Source organism: Coturnix japonica, chromosome 4, assembly GCF_001577835.2.
Source record: "Coturnix japonica isolate 7356 chromosome 4, Coturnix japonica 2.1, whole genome shotgun sequence".
Classification (NCBI taxonomy): Eukaryota; Metazoa; Chordata; class Aves; order Galliformes; family Phasianidae; genus Coturnix; species Coturnix japonica.
Window position 1 is genome coordinate 16,835,629 of NC_029519.1, and position 21,657 is coordinate 16,857,285.

The 21,657-nt window shown below is 38.3% G+C and overlaps 1 protein-coding gene across 1 annotated transcript in view; it reads right to left on the reverse strand.

Annotated features, from left to right (window-relative positions):
• AFF2 (AF4/FMR2 family member 2) overlaps positions 1–21,657 on the reverse strand; it is a 344,011-nt gene that overhangs the window by 12,807 nt on the left and 309,547 nt on the right. The window contains exons 13-20 of the mRNA XM_015860794.2: positions 16,922–17,156; positions 14,969–15,108; positions 14,374–14,437; positions 11,631–11,767; positions 8,257–8,328; positions 7,791–7,884; positions 4,582–4,631; positions 1,339–1,553 (exon numbers count right to left, since the gene is read on the reverse strand). Of these exons, the coding sequence (XP_015716280.2) occupies positions 1,339–1,553; positions 4,582–4,631; positions 7,791–7,884; positions 8,257–8,328; positions 11,631–11,767; positions 14,374–14,437; positions 14,969–15,108; positions 16,922–17,156 (1,007 nt within the window). The remainder of the gene's footprint in view (positions 1–1,338; positions 1,554–4,581; positions 4,632–7,790; positions 7,885–8,256; positions 8,329–11,630; positions 11,768–14,373; positions 14,438–14,968; positions 15,109–16,921; positions 17,157–21,657) is intronic.

The following is a 21,657-nucleotide window of genomic DNA, read 5'->3' on the forward strand; positions in this document are numbered from 1 at the left end:
GGAGAACAAAGAAGAGTGTGGAGGGAGAAAAGCAGAAAGAGTCAGCAGGTTTTTTCTCATCCAGCTCTAGGACTGGTAACAGAAGTGGCTGGGTACATTTTCTGTCTGTTGGCTGAATGCCTGATCTATTTTGACTGAATACCAAGCAGAACATTTAACAACTCCACAATGCACAGGGCTAATTACAAGACTATCACCATCCTTCTCCTATCAGAGCATCCTTCTGCATTCCCACTGTAATAATATGCAGTACATTTGACAGGGAATCACTTTCATACTTTGTGAAAATGGCTGTAAATATGGAAAAAATCCAAAACGCTACTAAATTAACCAGTGCAAACAAAGGCAAGAAGCAGTAGGAAGGACTGGACAGAACTTCTATCCTCACCCAGGGATAGATCATTATGACCCACCATTCAGACATAAAAACCTATAAATCTCAAGCTTGGTTTCTCTAACTCAGTGGAAATTTGCCACTGACATTAATGGGACTAGGATCAAAGTGCATACAGCAAGCTCGTTTGTCAGGGGAAGCCAGCCATCTGAAATCCCGGTATTATTTAAGAGAACAAGCCAATTCATGATGAGAATATTTCCTAGTTAGGCTCTGCACCTCCAGTGTGAAAGAAAGCTTTGTCAGTGATCTGTGTAAGCCCATGGCTGGAATCTGAATAATTATGTTATCATGGGCCAGCTCACAGATGGCCAATAATAGGACAAATCCATCCTTTAGTTACACCTCTGCAACTCTTCTATACTCAATATAACCTAATTTCAAACTGCTTGGTAAAACTCTTTTGAAATAACTGTAACAAAGACTTACATTTTGATGTCAGGAATAAGCAAGTGGATTTGCAATCCAAAATAGGAGAACCAAGGTTGTGTTTTTTAGTAGGCATGTCCTAACCACACTCCCTGCATAAATATAACATCTTATGTTTGCTTACTATCCCAACCAGCATTTTAATAGTCTTAAACCAGTTGACAGAGCAGTCTGAAAATAACCTCAGTGCTCTAGGAGAAGCTGAAACTGTGAACGAATTTGCAGACTCAAAGGCTCTCATCACTTGGGGCTTATGTTTGTTAAATTATTTGCCAGCTGCTCTGATAACCCCACATTCAGCCTGTTACACATCTCTCCTCTGTGCTTGACAAGAGAAGATACGCCTTGGCTACAGTGACCAGCAAGCAGATTTGGTCTATTTATTTGCTCAAGCTGTCACAGTTGTGTTCTTAGATGTGGTGGCTCTGGGTCCAACTCCAAATAAGACCTATGAGAACAGAAAGCATGCTAAAGCAGATAAGCCAGAGAGGACAAGGAAGAAGTGTGTGGGGCACCTTTATTCTCCTTAGTCAGCTTGTCAGCCATGTCCCAGTGCTCGTAGCTTCGCAGAACATTGTTGGTGATGTTGACGTGGCTGGCAGCCATGTGGTGGATACGCTGAGGGATGGTGATGGTCCCTGCTGAGCAGGAGCCAGTGGTGCCTGTGCTGCCTCCAGCAGAGCCGACAGGGGATGGACTCAGGGACATGGGCGACGGTGTTTCTGTGCTCCTGTAAGAGAGAAAGGGAGAGTGAGTCCCCTTTGTGCATATTACCATCCTAAATGCACTTGAAAAACCACCTCTGCATCCCAGCGAGGCAAGAACATGTGACAGTATCTCCTGGTTTTATGAGAGAGGGGAGCTCATAAACTGGGACTGTTTGAAACTAAAAAGGAATTTAAATATTCCTACAAATGAATGTGTTATTAAAAAAAAAACAACAAAACACAGCAAAACACACACATGCCTATCCTAAAAATAGAGCAGTCTTTCAGAGAAAGAAATATCTCATAACTGCAGTGATTTTTCTACCTGCTGCCAAAAGCTGCTATGGCAGTTAGAAAACACTCAATGTGCAGTATCAGCCAATTATTAAAGCATTTTGTGGAAACCACAATGACAGTTTGCTCCAAACGCAGTTACCACAATAAGTAAAATGTGAGTCTTAAAAGCACCCTGCAAAGCAGCATTAGGAGCTGGGGTTACTGCAGGATTATGAATATCTCTATAGGATTCTTTAAGACTATGGAAATTTGGTTCTAATTGCCTACTGTTCACCCGCACAGGTTGATAAAGAGCTGTGTTTTAAGTTACCTACTTAGAGCAGTATTAATGTTCTATATAGATTTTCCTTTAATTCCGACACCAGTGATTAGGAATCGCCTACTGGCTGCAGGCAGCATGGAGGCCGGCACAGCAAGCTCAAGAGCTGTACAGGTCTGAATGCTCACATTCAGTTATTCTCTTTGAAAATTGGTTTCAGCAAAGAAGATCAAGGGTTCCAAAAATCTCTCCTCTTGCATCCACTTGGAAGCACTTACCTAAACAAATGCATTTGATTTACTGTGGAGCATATAAAATGCAGGGTCAAGATGCTCCTGCTGCTCTGTTCATGAAGCAAAGACCCCCAAACACTATGAGAGAGGATGCTATAGTCCCTCTCTAGAGCTGCAGCCACTGATGTACAACAGCACACAGCTCACTCAGACTTGCTACGGGCCTGATCCGAACCCCAGGGTGGAAAGGTTCCTCGGCTTTATGACCCACCAACAATGAACCTACCCATGAAACTCAGGCACAGACCTGCTGTGCTGACACCCTGCAGGCGCAGCACTGGGCTAATAAGCGTTAATGGTGACAGTTCCTGCTGCAGATTTTCTGGCAGTGCCCTGCCATTCCCAGTGCTGAACAACAGACTCCTCAAGATATGATACATCCTTTTTCTAGAGCTAGAGAACAAGCTAATTCAGCAGCCAGTAGCTTTTTACACAGCTTATGTGTTATGGATTGAGCATGTCCTACGGCACAAATGCTTTAAGTCTCAAAGCATCCTGGTTACTTGACATGCCACAGTATCTTTAATACATAGAAGAACTGAACGATAGTCACTTAGGCCTGGGAGCAGTTAAAAATCACAAGAATCTGAGGAGACTGGGAATGTTTTGTTAGAGCAACTTACAACAAGCTGACGCACTTCTGCCAAATAAAGCACATTGTTCATTGGATTTACCCTGTTGTGCACAGCCGTTATTACTGTGGTGAGTCTATTAAAGCTCTCTATTTTGTGTTTTGTGTTGCTAGAGGTGGGAAACATTTCTGTAATGAAACAAGGGAAAACTTGTTTCATTGCCAGCCTGGAACTCAGGCCAACTTCATAGAGGTTCAAAATCCTTTCAAAGAAAAGTGGCCAGAAATTCCAGTAAACAGGCTGAGATTTTTGCTAGTTTGAAATCCTGAGCCAGACAATGTTTCATGGCAATACGTAAATTTTGCTTCGTTAAAAAACAGATTTAAGAATATCCTGATGTCTCCTCCTCTTGAACCTGACCACTGATCTGCCTTCAGTGGTGCCACATCCTGATGGTGTTTGGTCACTCCTATGTGGTATGTGGCTTCTTTTCCCATGTGATAGAAAAGTGCAGAAGAATAAGAAGAAACTGTAGAGCCAGAAGCTCTGTGGAAAGCAGAAGGCATGCTCCCAGTGTCAGCATCAGGCCCAGAGACACACCCTACAATATTCCAATATATCTAAGCCAGTATTTTCCTTAAAGCCAAATGATGGAATTTCTGGATTTGCACTGATTCAGAATAAAATCTGCATGAAAAATTCAATTCTTTTTGAGCCCCTCTACAGCTGTATTATTTTGCTTACTTATGTGGTTGCTCAGGAATGCCTAACAGCCATTTTTCCTCATGAATCACTAGGAAGAGCCCATTAACAAAAATAATTTTCACCTAGAATTCAGCCTACTCAAACAAAGAAGGAATTAAAGGTCAAGTCCTCCTCCTTTGTTCTATATATATGTGTGGCCAGAATAAAGGAGCAATAGAAAGCATGTGCCAGATGGCAATAGTTGTCACAAGCTATAGGCAAGGTTGTAGTGGCAACAAACCTTCACTGAACAGCAGACCATAACTGCATTACTCTGGTTTCATGTTTCAGGTGAGAGTACTAATACAGAGCCTCTGATAATTGGCTGACTAAGTGCCCTCGCAGTTTTACCACTATTATGCCTCCAGTTTTATTAAAATGCACTTATCATATATCAGTGAAAAATTCATTGGTCTTTCATTACTGAACAAATCACTGAAAAATCTTTGCAATGAAGGTTAACTTTACTTTGGCTTCCTGAAATGACATGGTACTTGCTAGCTAATTAACAGATATTTTTATGGCCTTAATCTGGCTGGAGATGCAAACTGTTAAAGAATTCATCACAGACCCACCATAGCTGCTTTTAGACTTATGAGGAACAAAGAAGAAGGTGTGTATCAGCTCATCCTTCCCACCCACCTTGGACTACACACATGGGTAACTTATTTAATACAGTGGGAACTTCTCATCCACACAAGTCAAAGGCAGATATATTGACCATTAACCTTTAAGATCAATTCTGTAGCCTGCTGGATATTTGAAATACATCTGCAGCTCCCAAACCATCATGGTCTTGCCTTTGTCTTTAAAGGCACCCAAGCATTCCCCATCCATCTTGGAAACACTTGCTCCCGGACAGAAGTACTTAGCAGAAAATACTCACTTTCCATTGCCGCCCCAAGGTGAGGGGGCCTGTGAGGCTTTTGAAGAGTTCTGTAAGTACAAAACCAAAATGTAAATAAAAGAAATGCAAGTAGCATGAAGTACAACAGTTTCAAAGACTAAAGGTTCAGTGTGGCCTGGTTTAGCTGCAAGAGCTTCAGTGCGTGCAGCAGAACAGCAACCCTTCACATTGGTCTCATAATGAAGTGGCCGGTGGATGACCAGTAGCTTCCATCCAGTAGCTTAGTCTGTAAAATAAGTTCTTCAGAATGAAAATGACTTCTTGTCTTCAGGGAGACCTGCAATCTTTTAATTGGAAACAAAAAGAATTCTAGTTGATGACTTACCAAAATGCAGTTCCCCCAGGTAAAAAGGGAAGTTATCTTGGGATTCAGATAGTAGGAGAAATAAAACTTACATAAGGAACTGCTTGAATGCTCTTGTTTTTATCTATTTTATTTGCATGAATGGATGGACTTTCCTAACCTGCTTACTCAGTTTGTCTCTCACACCTGTGTAGCATCTTTTGCAACTCTCTACAAAGACTCAGACTGGATAGTACCTTTCTTAATTCCCATAAAAACACTGGTATCATTGCAGAAGCCATCTATGTGTGTTCTATGAAAACAGCTGATCTGAGGTCCCTTACGAAGAGGTCAGCAAAGAGTGAAAATTCAAACAAATTTCACAAATTCTCTGCAAAGTATTACCATTGTTATTACAAGATTAATCTGATTCCTACAGTCACTATGTTTGTTCCATGCGAGGCACAGAAATTCAGCAGAGCTCAGGAACACTCAACTGACTCTAAAGTTAAACTCCTATCTCTGACTTTTAAATTATAGCTGAACTTGCCAAACAGTATTGACCAAAGCAGAAAATACTGCCCAAACATAACCGTGTTTCATTAAAGATGTGAGCAGGAATGGGAACATTTGCTGCAGAGATCATGTAATGTACATTTTCACCACCAGCATGTATACAAGAAAGAGGTAGATCCTGAACTGCTCTGGAAAGTCTTCAGGGATGAAGAATGAGCTTTGAGATTCTGCCATTTGGGGATCCTTTCTGACAGTATCAAGAGTAACAATCTCAAGACTAGACCTCGATGAGGGATACTTATTTGACAATTAGGATATTTATATTTGAAATATTTTTAATACTATTGACAACATAATGTCAAAAGAGTTAAACATGCTCCTGAAATTCATAGGTGAAATAAATGAAATGATGCCACTTCCACCAATTTTACAAAATTTGATTTTAATTTTAAGCATTTATATTTTGACTATATTTTAAGTTGTTTCTGAATTTCAAAACTTCTTTTTTGTGATTGAGAAGTTATTTTGAAACATCTAAGTGGAAATTAATCAGAAGCAGCTATGTCTACAAATGTTTTCAATTTGAACCAAGTAGCAGTTGTGAGGAAAAATAGGAGAAACAATTCTATTGAAATATTAATCTCCGGTTCAGCTGTAAGCGCTGGGCTACTTTTCACTATTAAAATTGTGCAAAACTTTGAATAACAATTCTATTAAAACAGTCCATTTTATTTGAATTAAATGTTCTTGCTAATGAACAAAGAGAACACTGTACAGCAATACTAAACTAATATGTATTTAATAGCTTCATTCTTGTCTTTTCTCCTTGCATGCATTCACTACAAAAAAGGTCCTGAATATATATTACCTGTATAGACTCAAAAGCTATTGCTAGCAAACAAGTTGCAGTGGCCCATAACAGACATCCAGTAACAACAGCTGAAATACTCAGCTACAATTAGAAAGCCTGAAAACAGCTTTTTGAGTATTTTTTTAAATTACTTTTTAATTTTCTTCGTTCTTCATTGTATACATGCTCTTTGCTTTGCACAGCTAGTGAATGTAAAGTGATTTTAAGGGTAAGGAGAATCACATCCCCCTTCTCTTGTTCCCCCTTCCTTTGTTTTTAATAAATCATTGTTTGCTGATAAAGTCTAATAATCATTAAGAGACAACCTACATCTATCCCAGATAAAATCTGAAGTTGAAGGAACACGTTTCATGAAAATGCTGAGGCTATCAACACATCCAGTTCAAATGTAATTTGCTGCCCAAACTCCTGCTTGAAAACTCACTGAATGGAACACAAGAATCCGGGATGACTTCAAGACATAGGCCCAAAGTCAAATGTCCTGTTACTGAATTACCAAGATACACAGACACAATCAAATGTCTATGTATCACATATAGAACAACAGTCAAGTCCAGGCTGAGTAGTAGTTCACAGTTTTAAAGCAGAACAACTGTTTCATGACTGTCTACATTGAAAATGCTAAAGCTGAGCATTGGGAGATTTAGAGTTTGCAGTACTACTATGTCAAAGCCTGGGACAAAGAGGCTGAAAAAAAACCCAATAAAGATGGATGGGCTGCCATAGCACCACAAATAGACAATAAAATAATAGTATGTAGTAGTAAAGTACAAGAATAAACGCATGCTTCAAACTGTGTCAGCTAGTTGAAATATATATATCAGAACATTGGTTAAACTGAAAAAATACTGTTTCATAACTTAGAGAAAGTGAGAACTTGTTATTATGCTAGATAAATAGCAATTGATAAAGTAAAGGAAAACATCGCTAAGTCAGAGCGGTCACTTGCTCTCCACTCTTTCGTGGCAAAAGAAAACAAGACATAGATATGGCTATCCAAAGTTCCTCAGAAACAGAGTGTTAAAGCCAGTTCCTACTGAGGCTGAGTTGTAAAGCACCAAGTAGATTTATGCTGGGGATAGCTGAACCCAACCAAAGAAGAGCCAAAAAAAAAATAAAAATCTGAGAGTCTGCAATAAGCTTCTGCATACCTATCTGAATTTGAAAACTAAATATAATGAAGTAAAGCCTAAAGAACTGCTTTATTATGCATAATCACTTACATATTGAAGTCTTGAAAGAATCTGTTTCCTTTACAAAATCTTGCATAAACATTACATGGAGTTAAGAATAACCTTATTTTAGTATCATTACTGAGTATGGTCATTTGAATCAAGTGACTAATCCAATCATCCCTCAAATCACTTCTGTGCCCACTCCTCTGCAGAAATCCTCCCTGCATTTTTCAGGGGAGAGGTTAAATGGGGGACTTTTAAGTCATGCAGTTATACTGTGAGAGCTCTCAGTGCCAGTATGAATTTCATTTCATATCAATAAATTAAACATAATAAAGATTACCTTAAAATATTCCATCAAAGATCTGGAGTACTTCATAGCATGGTCCTTCTTTAGTTTAAACATTCTCAAGTACAGAAGCGATAAGCATCGGTAGCTGTGGTAATTAGGAAAGGATTGCGTTAATTCCATTGCTTAGTGAAACTTATAAACTGAAGGTTAAAAAAAAAAAAAAAAGAAGTAAAAAGGCTGGCCTGTATTTTGTGGTCTCTGTTCTAAGGTTACGTTTTGAAACATAAGCAAATGGAAGGGAAAAAAAAAGGTCAAAAGTATTATAATCCAATCTTGATAAGAATATAAATTAGAAGAATAAATGTTTAGTCAGCTGCTGAAGAAATCCATTAGTTATCCTTTAATAGTTTAATGGAAAACAAGAATAATGATCTTCGGTAAGCTGCTTAAGTAATTCAGTACTTTTTAAGTTCTCCTTAAGATTTCAGCCGCTTCTCATTGTCACAGTGGGACTTACCATAAAACTGCTAGTTTCTTGTCCCCTTCTGTGGCAGAAGAGCCTGTGAAATTCTTGAGTCTCATTGCATACCTTGTGAGAAAGGTAAGAAGAGAAAGAAACACGTGTTCACACGTTTTGAGAAATAATAGTGACATACTGCTAAGTAACAGATGCACAAAGGTATGCTTCTCAGCCTCAACAGCTAATGATTACATTGTTCCATAATGGTAAGATGACGCAAAATTCAACAGAAAGCACCAGTTAAAACTGGGAAGGCTGAAGTAAATCATCAATCAACTTTAAGGGACAACATGAACTGTTCTTGGGGATATTACTGATGCAGAATCCAGCAAACACCTGTGATGAGCCTCAGACAAATGCATAAGACCTTGTCCCTCTGTCTACTGAAGAGTAAAGTAATATGGAAAAACATTTTACATAAAACATTTTTGGCTTAAATGATGATTTCAAAATACTTTTTGTAAGTGCTATTTCTAAGTTTTTAATATATACTGTTTCCTATGTATTTATTTTATATGGAAAATGATGTTAAGCACAGGAAAGGTCATGCTCATAATTTTCTAAGTTCTTCAGTCCATTAATTTACAAGTCTTGTATACTTTGTCTCCCTCCTCTACTTAATTGCTGTTGTCCAGAATTTTGATGATGAAAGACTGAGAAGATATGCCTCCTCTCCCTCTCTTGTTTTTTTCTTTAACTGAGCTCACTCCATGTCACGCATTTAGTCTCTTGAAAATCAATTCATCACATAAACTCATTGTTCTGAGCCCTAATGCAATTTCACAGGTACTTGTGTTGGAATAAGTAATAGGGTTCAGTGTTGCATAAGAAAGTTTTAAGGTATCCAGGCAATCTTGATGAGTTCTCATTTACAAGGAGGTAATGGAGTGCAGGCAGGCTCTGCTGCTCTCACCCTGCCTTCCTCTCACCACCCCCATTATCAGCTCCCAGGCTGCAGCTGTAGCACAACACCTGGTGTGCTTCCTCCCTGTCCTATCTCACCTGCTTTTTGGTATTGTTTTTCTAGTCATACTGAAAGAGTCCAGTCAGATGCAGAGTAGTATGCCTCTTTGGGATTTTCAATATTACATTGGGGATTTTAGCATTACCATTAACCAAAAGACCTTTGAATGTCACACCTCTGATATTCCCAATCTCTTTGATGCTCCACTTGCTTTGACAAATAGATGTCTGATGCAGATACTCAGGTCAGACAGAGATAATGCAAAAAGGAAAAAAATGGGCCTCCAAGAGAGGGAGGAGTGAAAGAGAGAAAAATCTTCTTTTGTTTCATAACCCACAGTAAAAATCTATGTTCATCTTATGAGCCAAATTACAAAAGTGCAAGCGCACTGCTGCACGTTTCCTTTGTGCATTCAGTACCCACTGTAACCCACAAGGGTCTTGTATTTGTCCCTAGAGATTACTGAACTAGAACCAGCCTGCTGCTCAGATAGGCAACCATCTTTTTTCATCTATCCACTGGTGCCAATTAAATGGTCAAATCAGTTTAACCTCTGCCTACAAGATGCTGCATATATGAATTTTTGAACAAGGCTCCACCTTTGATGGTAGGTGGTGGAGTTCACCTCATCTGACTGGAGCTATTTAAAAATTGGAAGTCACCTCTAGGGAACTCCTAGAGATTCCTCTACAGTCAGAAGTGGTTCAAAAAGCAGTTCAGAAGCAGTGCAGGTGCTGCTCCCGTGCCAGGGTCTATCTATCATGCAGCCCCCAGTGGGCCAGGAGCTGCCAGGAAGCCCAACTGTGGAGTGGAGGAAGGCAGAGGGGCCACAGGCGCTGCTTAAAGTTGGGTGCATCATGGTGCAACCATGGTCTCAGCTGGCTCCATCCCACAATGGAGCTGTAGGCAAAAGGGAGCCACTCCTGGAGCTGCCACACGTGTTGCGGCTCTTGAATCTAGATCCAATTCTGAACAGAAAGATTGCGGGGTTGAGGAACAAGATTTTCAACAGCGCTATGTGGTTTCCTTAAAAAATGAAAATAAATGTGGTGTCCTGTGAAGAACTACTCACTTTAAAGTGAGTTTGCCCTGCTGTACAGCTGTAGTTATGTAGTTCAGCATACAAGGTACTACTGTTAGAGAGCAGGAGGAGTTCCAGCACAAGAAAGCAGATTTTAGAATCATAGAATCAAGATTTTCTTAATTCCTCTGCTCCTGAGGGTTTAACTTGGATTCTAAACATTGAGCGAACATCGTTTTTTGTTGAGTAATCTCTTTGACTTTCTTCCTCTCTTTAAGAAGCATAGGATGTAACAACATTTTAAAATATTGAACAGGCATATTAATTACCTGAGAGCAAGAGCTTCTTAAAATGTGATACATTTAATAATGTAAATACCTACTTATTCAAAATGTAAAACATGCATTGTTTTTGACTGCCTTTAATAGCTAATCTGGCATATTGAAATTCTGCTTGCCAAAAAAACACCTTTGTTCTGTTAAAAAGCAAACATTTAGAGGTCTGATTAGCTGCCTTCTCTACCTCTTGTGTATACTGCCTGTAATTACACTGACATTAATGATGAAATTCCCAGCATACTCAGGGGAAAGCAAAGGTGCGTCACAGTGAAGAAGAAAAATCCTGTTGTTCTACTTACAGGTAAATTTAATCCTACTTGATTTCACTTTGATAATTTGCATAGGTATAGCAAAGAAAACCTTAATTACTTGGGAGACCATCATTTCTATAAACTACACACTATGAAACAGATACAGGTAACAGTAGCAGATTTTCAAACACTGATTTTACTGGTAAGTAAAAGCTCTCATCAGTATTCTAGCCTATAAGTCTACAAAACCATATTAAAATGAATTCACCTGGATTGCATTCATCATTAAAAAGTATACTTTTAAAACACAATACATGCAAAAAGCTTCACCTTCCACTATGATGTCAAGTGCCAGGTTTCAGCTCTTTTCTTTTTTTTTTTTAAGCTGCCAAGTTATAAACCTCTAAGAACAAGGTTTGTAATAGAAATCCTGATAGACTCACTTTAGTGTTCTGAATTATAAAACTGCACCTTCTAAAAGACAAGTGTCATTGCCAAACAGTGAAATTACTATACTTTACTTCCACCCACTACATCTCAATTTTAATTTTATGAATATTGCAAATTATAACACTCACATTAGAGCCTCTAAAGGGGATAATTTATAAAAGCAGTGTCCATCAATTATAAATTTTCCATGACATTAATAAAATGGCAAGAACTAATTATGATGACTTCTGAGATGAAGATGCTTTGGACAAATCATTAATACGCTGAAATTATATTTTTTAAAACATAGCAGGTTCTAATTACGACTGAAATGAGCTTATGAAAATGATCACAGAAAGGACATTAACCTGATTAATTCCACAGTTTCTGAATACATAGTGAACGGGGACTTGGATTCCTGAGCATTTTTCTCCAATGCATTCCCACACTCAATGAATGACAGGGCAGCATCAGCATAATTCACTGCTTTGCCGAACTTCTCCAGCTGAAATGAGAATGATATCATTAAGAAAATCCTTCAGCTTTAATTTTGAGGCAGGCGGATCATAATGCAAAGCAACACCAGCATTAGGATGAAAGCAAAGCATTGCCACAAGTTAGAGGTGAACGAATACAGAAATTGAAGCCAGGTGTATGTTTATACCCAACATTTTCAGGTGACATATGGCCAGGCATTGCACAGAGGAAGGCTAAATGACATCCATGGATTTACATAGGCAATGAGCAAATCATACTGTTCTTCAATATATGAACTAAGTTTGCGTGCCACTATGCAAGGGTTAAACGACAGATCTGAGCCATTTGTCAGTTGTCACAATCTGTGGTGACTGTTGACGAGAAAAAAAACCCTCATCATTTATGTTGTGATTGAAAGAGGGGAAGAAAGAAAAAGGAGAAAATATAGCACTACTAAATATTTTATTTTACTAGGATTTTATTGCGAAAGGTTTTAGCTCTCATAATGGTTGTGATTAAACTGACTTAGACATACTGATTTCTTTTTTATGTGTAATGAATATTATATATGACATTTTTATAGTAAGTATTTTATAATAGTATTTAACATTTTCAATTTTTGATAGCTGGATGTAAGAGATCCAATATACTTTAAGTCAATTCAGAATTTCTTTGGATGCATTTATATTTTGATGCATCTGCTTATGTTTCTCATTCACTAAACAGAAGCTTATTCCACCAATATATTAAGCAGAACATCTAATATTGGTTCAACGTAACAGCATCCCTGGCTTTGTGGCTACTCCTCTTAAGTACTACCCTCTGCATTCATGGCAGGTTTCAATTTCAAGTCCTGCACTTGCACAATGATTACATTCAAAGCCTTTGTAAAGTGGATAGGGATTACTTGAACGATTGAAAAAGGGGAAACATTTTTGGATGTTTTCCCTGTACTTCGCTATATTCCTCAGCATACGCTACTACTTCTTTGCTTCAGGTCCTCTAAAGAAAACATGTATTACAAAAGGAGGAAGTTGGCTGTGAGCAGATTGAGTATTTACACACAGTTTGAGACAGAAATGGGATTTTCCCCTGTACTTTGCTCCACAATGACTTCAGTGGATTAAATGGAATTGCTCCAACTCATCATAGCACAGCCAGGCACAGAGCAAGCTCTTCAACAGCTCTTCCATGTGATACAGTTAGTGGATACTGCAACACGTGCAAATCAGCTGATTCCTTACTGTTGCACTGGACAAGGGGAGGTTTTAAGGGGTTTGCTCACGTGGTACAAAATGCTGTGTCCTTTGCCAGAGATCTCCAAGCCATACAAGCACTGCCATACATCTTAATTACATTTGCTGACATATTCTGAGGTCACGTGCATTATCTTTCCAACCACTGAAACACATCCTTCATTTCTATGTGTTCCTTGTCATGTCAGCACCAAGTAACCAGAAACAATTATTTCCATAGGACAACTAGCACTACAGGTTTTCACGGCAAATGTGTTACATGGAGATAATTTGAGCGCAGCTGTATTGAGTGGGTGGGTGGAGGGGGAAAGGTTGAGACCTAAACTGTGGAAAGCAAAAAGCAGATTGTTGGTGGGTGTTTATGTCTGCCAACAAGTTGCATCATAGTGGCTGGCCCCACATTCCTGTAGGGGCACTCAGGGTGTCAAAACTGCATGTGACAGGAGAGCCCTGCCTGTGGGTAGCAGCATGACATGCTCTGTCTGCTCCTCTTAGTTCTGCTTGAGAAACACCACTAATTCCACAAGGCATAGTCAAAGGTAAGAGGATGGAAGACAGGTCAACAATAAATAGACAAACCAAGTTCCACTTAGCCTGCATAAATAAGCTGCTGTTCTGCACTCTGCATGCGTAGAGAAGCAAAGACCTTATTACAAACGAATGACTACTAAAGGCACTTCAGTGTTAGCAATACATTGGACTGAACAAACTATGGCTGCAATGTATCAGAATTGTAATTTATCGGATTTGGTAGTTCTATTAAAATCAAACCTCTGCAAAATTAGGCCAGTTTAGCTGCTATTTAATCTGGGACAAAAAGAGAGAAAAAGCTTTCCCAGCATTGAACTACCTCATTGCAAGATTTGTAAAAAAAAAAATAATGTGTTCACTCTTTATTTACCAGCCTAATAGCATGCAATAAAACCAACACACTATTTCAAAATCAGTTCCTGTAAATTTTAAACAGGATTTGAAATATCAAGTAGTTTTGCCAAATGATAATGAAATCTGCCTTTTTTAGCTTTCAGTATTTTTTGTTTGGGGCTCAAAGCAAGTATAGAGGCAAATTTCAAAAATGCATCAACTTTTTTGATATTATCTTACATCTTTCCCACTGTATGATTGTTGCTTCTCCCCAGAAGAGAAACCAGCTATTGTAAGAAGTTTATTTCAGGGCGAATGATGTGTTAAAGCCTAGGAATGATGTTCAAGCTTTGGCTTGTTGTGGGCAGTGTGTTTATAGAGCACAGTTTGAAGCATATTTTAGTTCATAGAATGGTTCCTTTGGTTTCTGAGGCTTTAGGCAAGATTAAGAATTCAAATTTTTGTAATACCCAGCTCCACAGTGGAGAAAGACAAAAAAGCCTTAAAAACTTACCAATGCATCTGCTTTATGCTTTAGCTTCTTAGCTTCTTGCATATAATAATCTGCATTGTGAAGCCTAAAGAGACAAAATCAATTATTTCAAGTCTTTGTTTTCATACAGTTGGACAAACATTGTTTGAGAAATGTGCTGACTGATTCCAAGAACAATTTAGATATATATACCCACTTATCTCTTTCAGTCTTATCCTGGTATTAATCTGAAACTGCCATATGAAAAGATTTGATGAGCTACCAGAATGCAAAATAACTAGCTGTAGAAACTGGCCACCCAAAGTAGCCATTAATGTCTGCTGAAGAGAGGAAAAGGAAAAATATTTTAAACTAATTAAAAAAAAAAAAAGAAGAAGAATTACTGTGAGCCAACATTCATGATCTGAAAACATTTATCAGCAGAGACTTCATTAATCAGTGATAACAGTTCATTAGTAAAGTTTAAAAATGTATGTGACATTGTGCAGCGCCATCCACACGTGCCCTGTGCTAGCATTATAATTAAAGATACTTTGCTTTCACTGGGAGCTCTGCTTTACAAAAAAATCCAAGTACCTAACATGCAACTAGCACCAAGAGCTCTAATAGTACTCACACATCATCAAATGTGATTTTAGGTCTTCTGGGCTCAGAATTCCCATTGGAAAGAGTTGGCATTGCAGACCAGATGTCTGTTTCTAGATGGTTTGTATCAAGAAGATTGTTGGCTGTTGGTGCATTGTGGGTTTCTTCCTCCTAGAAAAACAGACTGCTATCATTTCTTCATAATTCAAAAGATACAGATACACACAAAAAAGCTAAGATACATGCACATATCTCCAGCTACGGCCAGGAAACCTCACGAAATCATCTTCCATCCTTTATCATGTGACCCCATTAGATTAATTAGGCATTATGACTCCAGCTCTGACCTCTCACCTGAACACACTTCCCTATGCTCCAAGGTGAAAGTCAGCCTGTACAACAAAGTGCTACTGACAACACACTCATTAAAGCCAATTTGGGCTGCAGGGATGGAAAGAAACTCAGTATGATGTGGATCACACTAATGTAACTGTTTTTCTAGAGAATTAGTAGATAACTGCAAGGTGGATGAGAAGTCTGCTCAGGTTTCAGCAAGGAACAGTTCCCTCATCCTTATAATACAGAACAGAGAGAAGAAGGAAAAGCAGAAGCTGGGAGTTGTGACTTTGCACTGACTGAAAACAGAAGCATAACAGAAGCATTAAAATCAGGCAATTGCAACTTTCAACCAGATAAACTAAATTATAGATGAACCAAAGAACTAGTAAAGAATTCTAACATATTTTAGAATATAAAAATATTTTAGAAGTCAAATATTTTGGGGATCAAGATAATAGATAAAGCAAGGAAAAATCAGACAGGAGGTGATGGGAGTGAGAGGAAGTGGACTTGCTGTTTACATCTCATAGCTTATTTGCTAACATATGCAGTTCATTTTGGCATTGATTTCTCTTGAAGGCTTGAAGTCCTGCAGCTTGAAGTGACACAATGATATCAGAAAGCAACAGGGTTGAATGAATAATGTGAAGCGACTTGTCACCTATGTTCCAGTGCAACTTCTGAGTTTTGCTATTACAGCATATGGCAACAACCTCTCACAAGGTGGCAAACTGTGAAAAATGGGGCTACACATCCTGTTCTGGGGAAGAATTATCTTCCTGTCTTTTAATTCTGACAGTCATACTAAGATACAGTTTGATACAAAGAGTTTGAAGTTCTAGTGGGAGAATTTTTCTCTAAAATTGGCCTGAAAACTGAGCTTTCCCTCTTTTCCATAAAAGTAGATGACCAACTGATGTGAAATTCTTTATTTTTTATTTTTATTTTTAAAGTCAATTTAACTTTGTTACTTTTTTCATGTACACCTAGAAAAAAATCATCTAAATCTGGTGTAAGACAAGAAAGAATTGTTCATGTAAAAATATTTAGTGATGAGCTGGTCCTAAAAGAATGATGTTTTTATTGGAAAAATAATGACTATTTGCATGATCTGTAGAAGCTCAGCACAAAATGTACATAGATGAGGTGCAAATACACCTTACTTCTAGAAACTGGGAGTCCGCAAACTTGTGAGAAGGCATTTTAGTTTTTAGTGTGCTATGGACAGGTTAGATTTTTACTGTATGTTTAGTTTAATCCATAATATTTGGCATAACTTAAGTTTGCTCCAGAATTTGTAGTAATTAATGTAAAAGACACCAGTATTCTTGATGCTTTATTTGAAAATGGTGTGTTGTTCTATCTACAGAGTTGTGAGTGGGGCAAAGTCTGTCCACTGAAGCTTAGGGTGTTGCAGGGAGTGATTCACTATGTGAACTAGATGCCTAATGCTGACCTAAAAATGAAACTTGCAAGAGTCATATATGCACAACTCTGCATGGATCCAGCCTTGCTGCTCTAGAGTGGGGGCACATAAGGATTTAAAAATAGATGCTAGAAAAAAAAAAAAAAAATAAATAAACAAACCCCAGAATAAAGTTAATTTTATCTTCCTCTTTTCCAGTAACTGAGGTCTGCTACTTACATAGATTCCTTTGGGGTTAGAAGAGGATTTATTTTCATTCTTTCTGTGTTTAGAAACCGAGGAGGAAGAGCTGCTGGTCTGAGAGGTGTTTGTGATGTTGGTTTCTTGGCTGAAGGAGCTGTTGTCACTGCTGTGCCGACGGTGCACAGGCTCGTCCAACAGGGGAGATAATGGAGGAGGGAAGAGCTTCTCTTCTCTTTTCTTTGCCATCTTCTTCACCGAGTTACTGCTGCTCCTGGGACACAAATAAGAATCAGTTGCATGCCAAGAACCATGGTTTCTTCTCTATAGCACAAAGCTCCAAATTTCATGTAATGAAAAGCCTTAAATATGTGTTGTGATCCCCCATATCCTACGAGCAAAGTCAAAAGGAGACAGGCAATGAAAACAGAAGATCTATCCCTGCCATTTCAATGGCCACAGAAACCTCCTGCTTTGGAGGACAACTTGCAGTGCATTAGTACAAATTGCATCCACTTTAAATGCTAATTTGAGTCGGTCTTAATTTGAGAGGTCATAGATGTTCTGACTCAGCAAAGTGCTGGAAAGTTTTATGCACAGGGTTAGTATACTTGACATCAAGTATAGCTATTTATGTATTTAACATTAAGCATCTTTTAGAGAGGTAGATTAGGGCTCACATAAGCAACCTCTGCAAAAACATATAATAACACATGCCATGTGAACAAAAAATAATAATTTTTAACAACTACAAAATGATAACCATAACAATAATAAGATAATAATTATTTGACCTCTAGAATAAAACCAATGTTCAGCACTACATTAAAATGACACATCGTTGCTGGCAAAAGCCCCCGAGCAAATATTGTTTGATGAATTGGAGGTGATTCAGAAAATGAATGTGGTTTTGACATGAAAGCTCAAGTAATATGATAATCTATTGTCTGTTTTATGTACAGAAATTGCTAGCTGGCTACAAATGGCAGCTGTGATAAACAGTAAAAAACAACAGCAACAAAAACCATGCTAGACCTTTCTTCCCTCAAATCCATCAAGAAAAAAACAAACCACACAGCACCATAGAGACTGTTTAACATATTAATCTACTCATAGATTTTTGTATTAGGTACTGCTCTAATTCAGTCAATGAAGATAACCTGAATTTTAATCTTTTGTTGGACATCTAATAGCCCAGTACACAATCATTCACTTTTCATGATTATTGACTAACATTTCAATAACAAATTAAGTCAACAAGAATTTATGTTTCATTCCTAGTTGCATTCAGTCAATGTCAGGAATTATAGATTTACTTTGCTTTAAAGTAACCAGCAAAAGAGAAGAATCAACACGTGTTTCCCTACTCCTTATTTGACATGCAGTCTAGACTCTTGTATTTTTATCAGAAGTGTCAGTATCTACACCTGCTTTGGTCATTCCCCTAGTTTGGGCCTTTGGCAGCACAAAAATATTTCTGTTTTCATAACAGAGTGAATCAAATGAAACCCCTATTTTTCAGGTTCTATAGCTCTTCTACTCAAAACTCTTTTAGTCCAACTGAAGCAGAGTTTAAAATAACTTATTTGAAATCCTGTAATATTAAAGATCTTCAGACTGAAGAAATAAAATCAGCACAGAATTTATATTGCCTTGCAGCAGGGCAGGTATGGATGCTCTCCTGCTTGGAAAACACATGGGCCTGAAGATCAAAGGAAAGCAATCAGACCAGAGGAGATGGGTAATTCTTTGAGAAGACATTTTATGCACATGTGGTCCTGCCATTGTACTTCAAAAGGTTCTCACTCAAAGCCCCATCTGCTAGCTTTCCTACCACCAAAGGGTATTTTGGAACTCAGACAAGTCACCATTGCTATAGTAAAATAATACTCTGAACTTTTTCCAGAGGAAAATTTTCCAAAAGAAAGCAAACACTTCTCCAAGAAAGCATACATGTATTATTGGATTGTTCAGAGGTAAAGCAGACACAACTAATGAAAAATCCAAAAGTAGAACTGAAGTCCTCCGCCTCCCAAGCCAGTGGGCAACCCTGAGCATGGTGTTCAGTGGGTCTGTCTAACAAAAGTATGTGGATGGGAGCACAGAGAGATGTGGTTCTAATTGCACTGCACAAAGAGGAGTGTGGAGCTCTTCTTTCACTCTGGTACAGCTTTGGAAAGGGAACAGCAACTGAGCCTGAAAGATCTAAATGAAAAGTTCCTGCAGGAAAATGGAAGGTGAGCCACTGGCTAAATCCACTGTAGAAACCACTAGAGAGGATTCTCAGTACATCTTTTCCTGTTTCCAGGCCTAAAGCAAGACTGGCAATAGCATGGGGTGCTGCATGGCACATAGATAGCAAGTGAAATAACATTTCTCAGTTGCTACATGGAGATGGAGGGATTAAGAGAGTAGTATGAGAAAAAAATGAAGAAGGTTGCAAGTTCCACAATAGAACCACTTCCTCTAAAAGAGGCTCTAAGCACCCTTGTTATGGTGTAGATATCCCTGTTCATTGCAGGGAACCTTTATATGACCTTTATGGGTCCCTTCCAACTCAAATGATTCTTTGATTCCATGCATATATTCCAGAAGAGATATATTCAGACCTCCGTTTTGCACACTACACAAAACTTTGTTAACTTCAGCTTTGCACTCAAGCACAAGATGGAACAAACCAAGACACAGAAGTCGTTCTGTGGTGAGAAGACATAACTACAACTGAAAGGGCACTTGAGGACATATTTTTTTTGCATGGCAAATACCCAAAACCCAACGACAACACTTAATAGTTTTTTTTTTCCCAGTTACCCACTTAATCCTGCACATTTACAGGATCCACTGGAGTTACACTGATTATTCAGCAATGTTACCTCCCTTAGATTTAAACCAAAGCATTTATGTTAATAAAAACTGCAACTCGATGGTTGTTACCAGCAGTTAACCAAATCGTCACTTTGTTTTGGGCTCTTAATAAGCCAAGAAACTAGTCTTTGATTGCAGTAATTGCTAATCCTGAATGAATTTATTGCAATAATTACTAAGACTCAATGGTTTAATTTGTTGACATGATTATTAGTTAAGCTATATTTAAAATCTAGGGAGAAGCACAACAAAAGCGCAAAGAAAAAATACCAGCAGAACTGATGGTCTCCTAGCTGCAGAGTTCAATCTTTGTATTGGAGAAGGCCAGTTATCAAGGAATAGGAGGACTCCCGTCTGCTCTTTTTTTTCTCTTTTTTTTTTTTCAGCCCTATTTCTTTTAGGGCAGAAAGCAAGCAAGCAAGCAGGCAATAAGAGGTCAGCTTGTGAAGGAGAGAGAATTTCCATCTACTCTAACAATTCATTCTGCTTTTCTTTACCCTTTCTTTAACTACTCCTTGTGGTTTCTGGTTGTAGCTCTGGCCTATTAGTGAGACAAAAGCCATTGTCTCTGTCAATCACTTGGCTTTCTTTTGCTTCTACTCTCCTTATCCACAAAGAAATGCAACACACTGATGGTGTATCTGATTTTCTGCAAGGGGTTAGCAGGGAAAGGTCACTCTAGCATTAGCTTGGACCATATGGCAGCAATTGAATGAAGATGAAGTCATTGTCATAGATGTAGAAGGCTGCCTCTGCCATGAATGAACTGCAACAAATGCCGCTGTGACCACCCAAGGGATCCGCTAATATATGTTGCGCAGTACAGGTGCATCTTTAACTAAAGGTCAAACAAAAGTGAACAGGAAATCTTGAAAATCAGACTTGCTAGATGGTAGGCATGCTTCCCCAATATGATTCTAGTCTGATTTCAGACTCGCAGTTTGCATCAGCACATAACTCTCTGTGTTATTACTAATTGCCAAATGTTGTCAAATAGTGTTCTGTCTGGATTGGATCTACCGATCAGGTTTTCAGATACAAATGGTATTCAGCAGCACACAGAATTAATGCTTAAATTAAAATTGCTCTGGCAATCAAGTAAATACACAAGCAATCCTCTGCTGCAAAGCGGGCAACTGATACAACAAAAAAGCAGCCTCACAGCAGCATTTCAAGTAATTACTATGAATTAGTTGGGCACAAAATAGTATCCTTTATTCCTTCATATGCTTTGAAATATTAGGAATGAGGAAAACACCATGGTGACTGTAATTAAAAAAAAAACACAAACAATTATATTTTGAGTGTCACATCAGATTTATGAAAAAGCATGAGCCTCTGACCGTGTGATGGAACAAGAAATAACTGGTTGCTTGTACAATGACTACATAAAACAAAATTGTTATCTAGTTATCAAATGGCTTTTAAGTTCATAACTGACCATCTGAAATTTCTACACTAAAATTGTACATGTAGTCATAGGAACTGGTAGAAAATAGGCATATAATTGTACATATCAGACAGGTAAGACTCTACTTAATTGTGCATCCTTGCAGCTTTACTGAGCCCACATATTTAGGAACAGATTATGAGTGAAAGATATTTAAATACCTAAAGCACATATAGTCAGCTAGTGAGAGCTACAAAAGCATAGGTGTGCCTATCTTCACCCAATTACTTCCTGAATGCCTCCATATTTCACTCCAGAGTTCATGGTCTTTCAGCCAAAACATTTCTGCATCTATAAAGAAGCCCATTGAGAGCCTCTGAAGTCTGCCTTGGTGTACTCAGTTTGTTGGCACAGAGAGCATGTTCTAACTGGAGAGACCAACAGTTCTTCCCAAGAGAGAGAATCCACCATGAGACATTGCACCTTCATGGATGAAAATCATTGTCTACTCTAGCCAAAT